This window comes from Meles meles, chromosome 8 (assembly GCF_922984935.1).
Source record: "Meles meles chromosome 8, mMelMel3.1 paternal haplotype, whole genome shotgun sequence".
In the NCBI taxonomy this organism is placed as follows: domain Eukaryota; kingdom Metazoa; phylum Chordata; class Mammalia; order Carnivora; family Mustelidae; genus Meles; species Meles meles.
In genome coordinates this window covers 54,719,823-54,734,078 of record NC_060073.1, presented here as the reverse complement: position 1 = coordinate 54,734,078, position 14,256 = coordinate 54,719,823, and the positions used below count along the sequence as shown (strand labels likewise).

General features: G+C 38.5%; 1 protein-coding gene across 1 annotated transcript; it reads right to left on the bottom strand.

Annotated features, from left to right (window-relative positions):
• Window positions 1-854: 854 nt before the first annotated feature.
• LOC123949494 (olfactory receptor 2D3-like) lies at window positions 855-1,778 on the bottom strand. Its single transcript, XM_046016999.1, has one exon. The coding sequence runs from the start codon at window positions 1,776-1,778 to the stop codon at window positions 855-857; it is 924 nt and encodes a 307-aa protein (XP_045872955.1).
• Between the last annotated feature and the right edge of the window lie 12,478 nt (window positions 1,779-14,256).

Genomic DNA, 14,256 nt, shown 5'->3' with positions numbered 1-14,256 from the left:
AGCATAGGCTGTGGTGCAAAAACAATGAATACTGTTATGCAGAAAAGAAATTATAAAAAAAACGAGGAGCATGTCTGAGGAAGGAACAGCTGTGGTATATTGGTGTCACAGACATTTCTGATAAGACAGTTCTGCTGTAGGCATGTTGATTCTTAATTCTAATTCCTTCAACCCAACAATTGCTTTTGGAGAGAAGGAATGTGTGAAATGTGAATGATGTATGCTGGACTATGAGATCCCGCACATTATTGTCTAAGCCAGTAGTTCCCCCATGTGCAGTTGAATCAACTATAGCAGTATTTTGGGACTCTGCAGCAAAACAAAACAACTCCTCCCCAAACAAAAGAAAACAAAAAAAGAGGGTTCCATGTCAGACTTTGAAGGTAAAAAAAATGGTTTTTTTACAGGAAATTATAGAATTTAGCATATTGATCCAGCATCTGTGGATGACCGTAGATGTTAGCATGGGATGAGGCTGACAAGAAGCAATGGAGTTTAGAACCAAAAGTACAATCTCTGGGTGAAAATGAATTAGTGAATCAGTAATGCAGTATAAATGAAGAACCTGTTTGATATATAAAAATATTCATATAATATGATACATAAATATAATTTATATTGTATGTAATGTGGTAGCAAAAAAGCTGTTATGAGGCAAGCAAGCTATAAACACAGAGAAGAAACTTGAACAAAATACAGTTGACAAATTAAAAACATTATAGATGTACAAGAGTACACACATGACCCTTATTGATGTATCAGCCTAGAGATAGTTCAGAGAGAAAGCTGTTAAAAATGTTGAGTCAGTTAGGAATGTCTTCATTCCCACAGCTGTATATCAATATAAAGAGGGTTTATCTTCCAAATACTTTACTAAATGCCTCCTTCACATCCTTGTTTCTCAGGCTATAAATGAATGGGTTCATCATGGATGTTATAACTGAATAGAACACAGAGATCACCTTATCCCCTTCACTTATTTTCTTGGAATTTGGACGCATGTAGGTAAATATTGTTGAGCCATAGAAGAAGACAACAACAATGAGATGAGAACCACAAGTAGAAAAGACCTTGAGCCTCCCCTCTCCTGACTGTATCTGAATCACAGTGGAGATAATATTCCAGTAGGAGAAAAGGATGAGGGAAAGAGGACCAAGGAGAATTACCACACCCATTGAAAAGATGGCAATCTCAGCTTTGTAGGTTCCTTCTGAAGCCAACTTCAGGAGTGCAGGAGGTTCACAAAAATAATGATTAATTATGTTCTGTCCATAGTATGACAGACGTAAAGTAAATGTTGTGTCTACCAGAGATACAAATGCTCCAGTGGCCCAGGACCCTATGCTCAGCTGTATACACACCCTCTGGGTCATGAGCATGGAGTAGTGAAGGGGCTTGCAGATAGCCACATAGCGGTCGTAGGACATCACTGCTAGGAGGGAACTTTCTGTACACCCAGCTACTAGGAAAAAAATCATCTGAATTGAACACCCAGCAAAGGAAATTGTTTTTCTCATTACTAGCAAATGGAATAATATCTGGGGGATGATTGTTGTAGAGAAACAGAGATCAGCAAATGACAAGTTTTTAAGGAAGAAGTACATTGGTGTATGAAGTCGAGAGTCGATATGAATTAGCATTATGATGAGAAGATTTCCCAACAGAGTTATCAGGTAGATGATGAGAAACACCACAAACAGGAGGATCTGTATCTGCCAGTCTGAAGAAAGGCCCAGCAAGATAAATTCAGTCACATAGGTTTGGTTTTCTGTGCCCATTGATATTTATTTCTGCCTACACTTTAGCATAAATAAGGCAATCAGAAGTTGACTATAATTGAAAACCAAATCCTGAAAGTGAAGGTCCCATTGCAAGAACAAAAGTATTTGATTGAAAAAATTCTTGGAAACATTTAAGACACTTGGTTTTCTAAAAATTCCATACCTAATTCTTACTGAAACTATTTGAAAAAAGATGGCAACATATTATATGGATTTGAAAAAATATGACGAGTTCTGCCTTTAGTAGAAAGCCCAGGTTTTTCTTTGTCCTAGTTTACTTTCTCAGCCAGAAGATTTTGACTTTCATCAAGGAGCAGAAGCAATAATTATCTTTTCCTTGCTGTTTCCAAGGGATCCTTTGTCATCCTTCCTAGTAGGAAGGGAATTTTAAGAAACCATTTAGATCATGTTATAATCCACAGTCCTGGTCCTTTTCTAAATTCTTTACTGTGTCAGAAAATCAGGCTTGATGGCAATGTGGAAGATTAAGGCATAATGGGCCCTCATCACTACTGAGCCAAGATGTTGGAGACAAGACCAAACTAAGGTAACACCACACACTATGGAAACAAGCAAAACCCTTTGTGGGGACAAAATGGCACCACAATAGCTGTCTGCACAATGGCGGTGTCTTTTCTGGTGCAACTAGTGTTTGAGCTCATTAACGCTGCTGTTTGTTTCATAGTATCCAATGAGTTGTGTAGGTGCTTCAGTAGGAAATCAGGCACTGGTCCAATGCTTTGCAGTCAGGCAGAAATACTATTCAGTTTATATATTACTGTACATCAGGAACAAGCAAGGAAGAACATGGATGGATATAAGCTAATAGAGAAGGAGATTAGAGAATGTAGCTGGGGACATGGGCAAATGGTTGGCATGAGGGGCTGGAGTCTTCTATCCCTGAGAAGGGTTATGGTCAAATAATCTTCGACAAAGCAGAAAAAAATATCTGGTGGAAAAAAAGACAGTCTCTTCAATAAATGGTGCTGGGATAATTGGGTAGTATATCCAATTGGCTATGTATAGAAGAATGAAACTCAACCATTCTCTCATACCATACATAGAGATAAACTCGAAATGGATGAAAGACGTCTATGAGAGGCAGGGATCTAACAAAATCCTAGAGGAGAACATAAGCAGTAACCTCTTCGACACTGGCCACAGCAACTTCTTTCAAGACACATCTCCAAAGGCAAAGGCAACAAAAGTGAAAATGAACTTTTGGGACTTCATCAAGATCAAAAGCTTCTGCACAGCAAAGGAAACAAAACAAGGAAACTAAACAAAGAAGAAACCCACGGAATGGGAGAGGATTTTTGCAAATGGCACTACAGACAAAGGGCTGATATCCAAGATCTATAAAGAACTCCTCAAACTTAGTACCCCAAAAAACAGATAATCATGTCCAAAAAAATGGGCAGAAGACATGAACAGACACATAAAAATATGTTCATCATCACTATCCATCAGTGAAATTCAAATCAAAACCACATAGATATACCACCTTACACCAGTTTGAATAGCCAAAATCAACAGGACAGGAAACAGCGAGTGTTGGAGAGTATGTGGAGGAAGGGGAACCCTCTTACACTGTTGGTGGGAATGCAAGTTAGTGCAGCCATTTTGGAAAACAGTTAAAAAATTTAAAAAGAGAGCTACCTTATGACTCTGCAATTGCACTACTGGGTATTTACCCTAAAGATACAGATGTAGTGAAAAAGAAAGGCCATATATATACCCCAATCTTCATAGCAGCAATGGTCACAATCACCAATCTGTGGCAGGAGCCGAGATACTCTTCAACAGATGAATGGATAAAGAAGATGTGGTCCATATATATAATGCAATATTACACAGCCATCAGAAAGGATGAATACCCAACTTTTGTATCAACATGGACTGGACTGGAGGAGATTGTGCTGAGTAAAATAAGTCAAACAGAGAAAGCCAGTTATCATATAGTTTCACTTCCTTGTGGAGCATAAGGAATAACAAAGAGGACATTAGGAGAAGAAAAGGAAAAGTAAATTAGGGGAAATCGGAGGGGGGAGACAAACCATGAGAAACTGTGGATTCTGAGAAACAAACTGAGGGTTATGGAGGGGAGGGAGATGGGGGGATGGGTGAGTCTGGTGGTGGGTTTTAAGGAGGAGACATATTGCATGGAGCACTGGGTGTAGTGTATAAACAATGAATCTTGGAACATGAAAAAAATAAAATTGCAATGTTAAAAAAAAGAAGCTTGAGGGGCGTCTGGGTGGCTCAGTGGGTTAAGCCTCTGCCTTGGGCTCAGGTCATGATCTCAGGTTCCTGAGATCAAGCCCTGCATCAGGCTTTCTGCTTAGCAGCGAGCCTGCTTCCTCTCTCTCTCTGTCTGCCTCTCTGCCTACTTGTGTTCTCTGTCAAATAAATAAATAAAATCTTAAAAAAGAAAAAAAAAAGAAGGTTGAAGTACTAGTCTTAGAATTGACCTTCAGAATGATGTGAGAACAGATAGCACATCTGGCTCCCTGGCACAGTCATCTTTTTTATTAAGATTTTATTTATTTATTTGACAGAGATCACAAGTGGGCAGAGAGGCAGACAGAGAGAGAGAGGAAGGGAAGCAGGCTCCCTGATGACAGGGATCCCAATTTGGGGCTCGATCCCAGGACCCTGGGATCATAACCTGAGCCAAAGGCAGAGGCTTTAACCCACTGAGCCACCCAGGCGCCCCCTGGCACAGCTATCTTGACATAGAAATCAAAGCCTGCAAACATAGAAAGATTTGTTTTCACACATTAGTCTCTACATCTAGCTAGCAGTATAGGAAAAAATGTAGTCAGATCAGTTGTGGCTGGCCCACTGGCTCGTGTGCTGCCAAGTACAACTTGATTGCAGGACCACAAGTTAACAGTGAGTTTCCTACTTATGAATTTTCATCCACATGGAAATGAAATGGGTCCAGCCTGAACCTATAGTAGAGTCTATTGGTCTTTAAGAAACCAGGAAGACAGAGTCAGGGAATGATTTGAAGAACTGGTAAAATTAAATGAGAAATATCTTTTCTTTAGATACACTGTAAAGAGAATATACAGGAGGATCACTGATAAAGTCTGTAACTATAGTAGTCACAATGATACATACTTAACTCATTTTCCAATAATTTTTGACAAGTGTATTTTTTCACTCCTTCATCATGGTAAATATGCTTGCAATGAACTATGCATATTTCATGTGTACAAGTTGGTGAATTTTGATGCATGTATACAATAATACATATTTGATTTATTATAATAAATAATAAATTATTTATTTTTAATAAATAAAAATATTTGATATATTATAATACTATAGTAATGATAAAAGGTTTTTGTGAACTTAAACATGATTATTGATTTACAAGCCTGTCTTCTATCTGGGCTATAAGTTTCTTCAGGGTCGAAATTCTATCTCAACCCATATGTCTGCATCACCTGGCATATAGTAACTTTCCAAGAAATGTTCACTGAATGGATGAATGAATAACTGAATGCATGCAGCAATGAACAAACTCCTCCTTAACACACAGTCCCGGTCATACACACACAGGCACTAAACCACTCCTAAGTGATGGTCGTCCTATCCAAGGCATAGGATGAAATTCAGATGGCATAACTAATACTGTGGTCCAGCTTGGAATGCAGATATCCTGTGACCATCAGAAGGAAAACAAAAAGGATGATCACTTGGACCACTAGTACGGATGACAGTACATCAGTGGTTGTTCTCTGGTGGAATAGATTCTCAATATGCAATCCTATTTTCTTTCTTCCTAGCACCTGAGAGGATATATGTAATGTGATAGCAACCTGAGTACTAAGGTAAGGGGCAGGGAGTGGCCACACACCCAGCATTAGCACTCACTGAGATCTGGCTCCTTCTCACCTCTTAAAAAATGAGCAGCACATTGCAAGAAGCTGTGCATGCATCCTAGGCAGTGCACTGTGAGTCCAGTGGATATCACCCAGACAGTGTGGGAACACTGAAAGAGGAAAATAATATAATAACAAAGATAAAATGTCAGAGTTAAGGAAGATTCGGGGAGTTGAAAAGGGGTAGTTAGTTTAAGAGACAATGGATTTTTGGTTCCTTGCACCACTCAGCATATAAACTGACCCCCTCAAAAACAATCCAGTAGCAAGACTTCTAAGACTGAGGATTCTAGAGAAGAGAGAAAAAGAAAAATCTCTTCTCCCAAATAGGCTGTGGGTTATAAAAATAGGGATGTGACCCTTCTCCCAAGATAGACACAAAATTTCTGGTTCTGGAGAGACTTTTTTCCTTCCGAACTTTCCTTCTTCCTTCTTCTTACCTGGAGACATGGGATGAGTTTCTTTTGGAGATGCATGGAACTACATGGGAGGGTACCTCACACAGAGTACAGAAGAATAAGATCCAGAGATCCAAGGTGCAGATCCAGAGTTGGGTATTGGATTCCAGTGATTCTCAGCCCTCTCTTCTAACAGCTGGATACATTGCAATGAATTTTTCAGTGGATTCCATTCCAAACTCAGGCTGTATTCTTGGATGAGTTAAATACTTTGGAGCACCAACAGTGAAATGAACCTTATTCTGAGAGGTTCTTGAAAGATGAAGCCCTGAGAACTGATGCACCTGGGATGATCCCTAGGGTTCTCCTTGGCCACAGCTGACTCTATTATCTCTACACACAATGAGATACCATGGGACTTTTTTTTTTTTTTTTGGTAGTCATATGGAATACTGTGACTCTCTTTTAATTTCCAATCTTTCTCTAAGAGAAAAAGATTCATATATTCTGGGCCTGAGGAGACTTCAAGAAACCAACTATACCATTCCTATTTTCTTCTTGGGAAGCAGAATCTAGAGTGTAAAGTACATGCAAGCATAGCTGCACATTCTTTAAATCCAGAGAAAAGTGGAAATTTGCACACTGTTAGTATTTTTCTATTAAAATGAATTTAAAATTATTGCTTATTTGAGGATCTGGTGGCCACTGTTAAGCAATTTTAGTTGGTCCTATAAAACAACAGGTTTGAGAAAATCTCTGTAAAAATCAAGTATTTGATATAAGGACAGACCGATATTTTTCTGAGAGATTCTGGATTGAAATTATTGAATGTTATATTTTCCTTTCAATGTTTATTTCTTTTTATATGAAAAATATTGTAACTTTGTATATGCATTACTAAATTTTCCCCCATTTACTTATTTAATGGCAGCACTAATATGATTATTTTATTGTTCAACAGTATTTATACATTTTATCACTCAAATATTCTCATATTTCCCATTGTGTTTTTTATTTACTCCAAATTTCATTATTTCTATTATAGATGTTCTACAAAAATGTTCTCTTCTTTACTTTTGACGATATTTTTGGTCCTGGCTTTTCTTTTTTTATGATTATTTATTTGTATGTTTTTGTTCAGCACATTATTTATTCATTCATTTATTTATTCATTCATGCATTCATTCATTCCTTCATTTAATTGTTATTTTAGTCACCAAACAGTATGATCCTTGGCTTTTCAATCAAGTTGTTACTTACTCTGGTTTGTGGTATCTCATGATGATTTCATACATGTTTACAACTCTTTAGAAGAATGGGACTAATTTACCCTTTCAAATTCTCTCTACTTCATCCCCGTTGATTTTTCTTTATTCAAATCAGTTGAGCATAAATATCTTTCAATCTCTCAGAATGTGGTAAGAAAATTCGATATTATACTTTTCATTTAATGGGACTCAAATGTTGTTAATTTCTAATTTTTTAACTCTTCGTTCATTATTAGTCTTTTCTATAGAATTTATAGGATCTGAAAACTAGTCTAGTGAATGGGATGGGTGAGGAAAAAAATCAAGATTTGAGATTTAGTTTAGAAGACTCTGTAACTGTTTGTGACATTTGTCCTGATAAAGGGTATGTGGGAGAATTAGTATGAATAGCTATTATTACTGTTCTCATATTGCAGAAAAAGATATTGAAAGTCATATAAATTAAATGACTAGTCAAAGGTCAATCACACACAGTTGAAATAAGCCAAGACTCTAATCTTTAACATTAAGACTAGTCTTAAAACTATCTCTCTTACTTCATGCTGTACCATTTCCTAATATTTAATACTCTTTAGGCAATCATAAAGTTCATATATTAGTTTTAAGCCCAATGTGTATTATCTGAATTATCTTAAACTTTGGGACAAGCATGTGAAAGCATGTCTGCACAGAGTTAGAGAACTGCCTGAGAGCTCTTGAGTCCGCTACCCAGCAACGACATTGACCAAGATGAACAATCCAACCCTATGGGCCAGCACCTCTGTATTTGCCGCATGGACATAGGAAACGAAGAGAAGAAATGGCTGACTTTCCCAGAGCTTTCAATGTCTTTACGTTCCCATTCATGTTCAGTAGTGCAAGAAAAGATATGGAGTTTAAACTTGGTCATTTTAGGACACAAGTACCCTGGTCATCAAGAAATACATGCCCAAATTCATGTCTTGTATTATTGCCTGTATTATCGTGTTATTCTCTTGTATAGAGACTAGGGAATATGCTCAGAATAGTAAAAAATGAAATAGTTTTCCACTTTTGCATAGGCAGAGGAAGAAATACAATGAGAGACATAAGATACTCTACCCCTCCCCAACATTGCCCACCTGATGGTCTCAGACTACATAAAAGAGCAATGATAGCTAATGTGTCTGTGGCCTTGTAAAAATAGAATCAGAATTTACCTGATCCGTTCTTCTTATCCCTCAAGAGGAAGAAACGTATTTCTGTTTGACTCATGATAGTCTGCTAAATCCACTGGGGAAACAAGAAAAGTATGTGTGATAGATTATGGAACCTAAGAGTAAGGACTGTTGGACGATATCTCCTCATGTATTACTGGTGCAACTCAGGAAAAAAAGGGGGCTGCTCATTGTCTCTCCTTCAGGGTAGTGGGTAGGACCTAGACATTGCTAGCTGCCTACTCATAATTCATATATCACAAGTAATCATTATACAATTAAATTTTCTCCTTAAGCTATAACAAATCAGGCACCAAGTTTTATCATTTCTAATTTATAAATAACTCTGAAAAATATCCTTTTCTCTTTATTTCTTTAGACTATCATAGTTTAGGTGATTTTGACTGTGATTTCATGACTGTATTGTTGCTATACCTTACTAAATGATTTTGCTGTCTTCAACGTTAAGAATAATTGAGAGGGGAGGGGGGCCAAGATGGTGGGGAAGTAGGAGGAGGCGCCATTTCAACCTGTACCATAAAGTGAGCTGATTACCTACCAAAGAACTCTGATCACCCATGAAATCAGCCTGAGATCAGAATTATACATGTCTGGATCTCTACAGGAGCAGAAGACGCCAGTGGCACGTCAAGCAGAGTGGGAATGTGGGACTGATATCGGAAGATAAACAAAAGGGGGAGGGAGCCACCAGAGGCGACCGATTGGAAAGTAATACCCCAATTGAGAGTGCCCTGTGTCTGGGGACCAGCATTAGCTTGGAGTATGGTTGAAAGCACTCAAAAAAAAAAAAAAAAAAAAAGGATCGCAGGGGGATATTGTGGGAATCGGGGCATTTAGGGACAGAGGCTTAAGTCCCCGGACCCAGGACAACCTCCCCTGGTGCTGGGCCAGAGAGAGTGTGGCAGAGAAAGCAGGTCTTGGTCCCTGAGCGCCAGCACGCATGAGCCACCAGGGTGCCTGAGAACCCGTGGAGTCCGGCTCCTGAGAGGGGCTAGGAGCCTGGTCAGACGGCATTCCCAAAATGTGCACATCACACACCCTCCTCTGGAGAGGTGTGCACAGGTACTAGCCTGGAGGTCTGGCATCCTGAAAAACCAGTCATTCCCAGCCTGGGCCCGTGGGAAAATCTCAGTGTGTGATTGCTGCTTGGAACCATTCTGGCGGTCTGGAGCTGCACACACAGCCACCGCTACCATGGTATTGGGTACAAGGAGGAGATCCTGCATCCCCAGGAACTGTGACTCAGAACCTACTCTGCCAGCAGATCTGCAGAGCATTCTGAGGTCAGGGTGCAGTTTGCTCTCCTCTAAACCTCCAAAAACCATCAAAAGCTGTCAAGATGAGAGAAAACAGATGAAAGAACATAAAAACCTCCAGAGAACAAAAGCTTGAAAAAAAACGGTTTCCTCAGACCCCACCTCCTTGAGAGGGGCGGGAGGACCTAACTCAGGGAACATCATTGTCTGAAAACCCATGTGGCAGGCCCCTCCCCCAGAAAACCAACCAGGAAGGAAGAAAAAAAATAAAAAAGAAGACGACAAGAGAACAACCACCACTACTTCATAAATACAACTTTTATTTTTAACTCTTTACCAATATTCTGGGTATTTTTTTATACATATGGATATTTTTTTAAACCTATTTCCCACCACAGCGAGATGTCCAGTACATCAAATTCCTTAATAACCTTCTAACCTGAATTTTTTGTTACATACACCCATGTTTTTCTTTTGCTTTTCTATTTTTTAATTTTTTTTTTAAATTTTAATTTAGTTTAGTCTAGTTTATTCTTTTTTAATTTTTATTTTCTACTATACATATAGAGTTAAACTTCAAGGTAATCCCCTTTCCCCAATCAATGCTACCCCTATAGGCAAACCACTTTCTAATCCCCCTGTAACTTAGAAAAGTTGAGTCCCTTAACAAAAACATCAAGATACATTCAGGAAGAATCAAAATAACCTTCCTCGCCCACACTGAGAATTTATAACCACTCTCCCATCTTTTTCTTCCACCAGTGTTTCTGTGTATTTGTGTTTGTCCTGATAGTATATAAATATTATACTTGGGGTTCTTTCTGATGAGGTTCTTCCTTTTTTTTTTTTTTTTTTTTTTTTGCTTTTCTCTAATTTGGGTGGGGAATCCTGATTGCCCAGAAGCATTCCAGGGTGCACCTTGACTGCACCACAATCAATACATCCAGCTGCATCTATCTGTTCAGTCATCTCTTACCAAAATGACTAGGAGGAGGAATGCCCAACAGAAGAAAAATACAGAGGATGGACCTTCTGCAACAGAGCTAATGGCTATAGACATAGACAACATATTGGAAAAGGAATTCAGGCTAACAATTATCCAGGCAATAGCTATTGGAGAAAGCCATGAATGACCAAATGGAATTGATTAGAGCAGAACTGAAAGCCACCAGGGATGATGTTCAAAATGCTCTCAATGAGTTCCAATCTAATCTAAATTCTCTAAAAGCTAGGGTAACTGAGACAGAAGATAGAATTAGTGATGTGGAGGACAAATAGATAGAGAAAAAGGATCAGAAGGAAGCCTGGAACAAACAGCTCAGAAGCCACGAAAACAGAATCAGGGAAATAAATGATGCCATGATGTTCCAACGTCAGAATTATTGGAATCCCTAAAGGGGAGGAAAAAGAAAGAAGTCTAGAAGATATAGTGGAAGAAGTTGTCTATGAAAATTTTCCCAATCTCACGAATGGAAGCAACGTTCATATACTAGAGGCAGAGTGGTTTCCAGCCAAGATTTTAGATTCTCGAAAGTCCTCACCACACCTAATAGTTAGAATGAAAAATTATGCTTCTAGACATACCCTCTTAAAAGCAGCTAGGACAAAGAGGCTCCTTACGTACAGAGGAAAGCCCATTAGAATAACATCAGACCTGTCCACAGAGACTTGGCAAGCCAGGAAGGGCTGGCAAAATATATTCAGAGTACTAAATGAGAAGAACATGCAGCCAGAAGACTTTATCCAGCAAGACAGACATTCAAAATGGATGGAGAAATAAAGAGTTTCCAAGACTGGCAAGGTTTAAAAGACTATACAACCACCAAACCGACACTGCAGGAAATATTAAGGGGGGTTCTATAAATGAGAAAAAATCCTAAGAATATCATTGAACAGAAAAATAGAGACAATCTAGAGACAGAAAGACTTCAAAGGTAACATGATGTCAATCACAACCTATCTATCAATTATCACTCTCAATGTGAATGGCCTAAATGAGCCCATAAAACAACACAGGGTTGCAGATAGGATAAAACGACAGGACCCATCCATATGTTATCTACAAGAGACACATTTTGAACCTAAGGATACACCCAGACTGAAAGTGAAGGGATGGAGAAGCATCTTTCATGCCAATGGGCCTCAGAAGTAGACTGCGGTAGCGACTCTCATATCAGATAAATTAGATTTTAAACTAAAGACTGTAGACAGAGATACAGAAGGACACTACATAATTCTTAAAGGGACTATCCACCAAGATGATCTAACAATTGTAAGTATCTATGCCCCCAATATGGGAGCACCCAATTACATAAGAAAACTATTAATCAAGATAAAGAGTCATATTGATATGAATACCATAATAGTAGGAGATTTTAATACGCCTCTCTCAGAAATAGACAGATCATCGAAGCAGAAAATTAATAAAGAAATAAGAGCATTGAATGAAACATTGGACCAGATGGACCTCATAGACATATACAGAACATTCTGCCCTAAAACAACAGAATACTCATTCTTCTCAAGTGCACATGGACCTTCTCCAGAATAGACCACATACTGGGTCACAAAGCAGGACTCAACCGATACCAAAAGGCTGACATTATCCCCTGCATATTCTCAGCACACAATGCTTTGAAACTGGAGCAAATCACAAAGAAAAGTTCAGAAGGAACTCAAACACCTGGAAGCTAAAGATCACCTTGCTTAAGAATGCTTGGATCAACCAGGAGATCAAAGAAGAACTTAAACAATTCATGGAAACCAATGACAATGAAGACACTTTGGGCCAAAATCTATGGGATACAGCAAAGGCGATTCTAAGGGGAAAATACATAGCCATCCAAGCCTCCCTCAAAAAAATTGAAAAATCCAGAATACACCAGCTGTCTCTACACCTTAAAGAACTGGAGAATCAACAACAAATCAAACCAGCTCCACATGCAAGAAGGGAAATAATCAAGAATAGAGCAAAGATCAATGAGGTAGAAACCAGAGATACAGTATAACGTATCAATGAAACTAGAAGCTGATTTTTTGAAAGAATCAATAAGATCGATAAATCATTGGCCACACTAATCCGAAAGAAAAGAGAGAAATCGCAAATTAATAAAATTATGAATGGAAAGGTAGAGATCACAACTAACACCAAGGAATAGAAACAATCATCAGAAATTATTACCAACAGTTATATGCCAATGAGCTAAGCAACCTAGATGAAATGGATGCATTCCTGGAAAACTATAAACTCCCAAAATTGAAAGAGGAAGAAATTGACAACCTGAATAGACCAATATCTAGTAACGAGATTGAAGCAGTGATCAAAAACCTCCGAAAAAGCAAGAGCCCAGTACCTGACGGATTCCCTGGGGAATTCTACCAAACTTTCAAAGAAGAAATAACATCAATTCTCCTGAAGCTGTTTCAAAAAGTAGAAGCAGAAGGAAAACTTCCAGACTCTTTTTAGGAAGCCAGCATTACCCTAATCCCCAAACCAGGCAAAGACCCTACCAAAAATAATTTCAGACCAATATCACTGATGAATATGGATGCTAAGATTCTCTAAAGATCTTAGCAGACAGGATCCAGCAGCACATTAAAGATTATCCACCATGACCAGGTGGGATTCATCCCTGGGTTGCAAGGATGGTTCAACATTTACAAATCAATCAATGTGATAGAACAAATCAATAAGAGAAGAAAGAAGAACCACATGGTCCTCTCAATTGATGCTGAAAAAGCATTTGGCAAAATCCAGCATCCAGTCCTGATGAAAATGTTTCAAAGTATAGGGATAGAGGAAACATTCCTGAACTTCATAAAATCTATCTATGAAAGACCCACAGCAAATATCATCCTCAATGGGAAAAAGCTTGCAGCCTTCCCGTTGAGATCAGGAACACGACAAGGATGCCCACTCTCACCACTCTTGTTCAACATAGTTAGAAGTCCTCGCAATGGCAATCAGACAACAAAGAGAAATAAAAGGTATCCAAATTGGCAAGGAAGAAGTCAAACTCTCTCTCTTCGCAGATGACATGATTCTTTATATGGAAAACCCCAAAGACTCCACCCCCAAACTACTAGAACTCATACAGCAATTCAGTAACGTGGCAGGATACAAAGTCAATGTACAGAAATCAGTGGCTTTCTTATACACTAACCATGAAAATACAGAAAGGCGCATTAGAGAATCAATTCCATTTACTATAGCACCAAGAACTGTAAGATACCTGGGAATTAACCTAACCAAATTGGTAAAGGACCTGTACTCAAGGAACTACAGAACACTCATGAAAGAAATTGAAGAAGACATAAAAAGATGGAAGACCATTCCATGCTCTTGGATCAGAAGAATAAACATTGTTAAAATGTCTATACTGTCTAGAGCAATCTATAATTTTAATGTCATGGCCGATCAAAATTCCACTGGTAGTTTTCAAAGAGCTGGAGCAAATTATCCTA

Excerpts from the sequence above, each read along its gene's own strand:
- LOC123949494 (XM_046016999.1), bottom strand. The coding sequence starts at position 1,778 with ATGGGCACAGAAAACCAAACCTATGTGACTGAATTTATCTTGCTGGGC.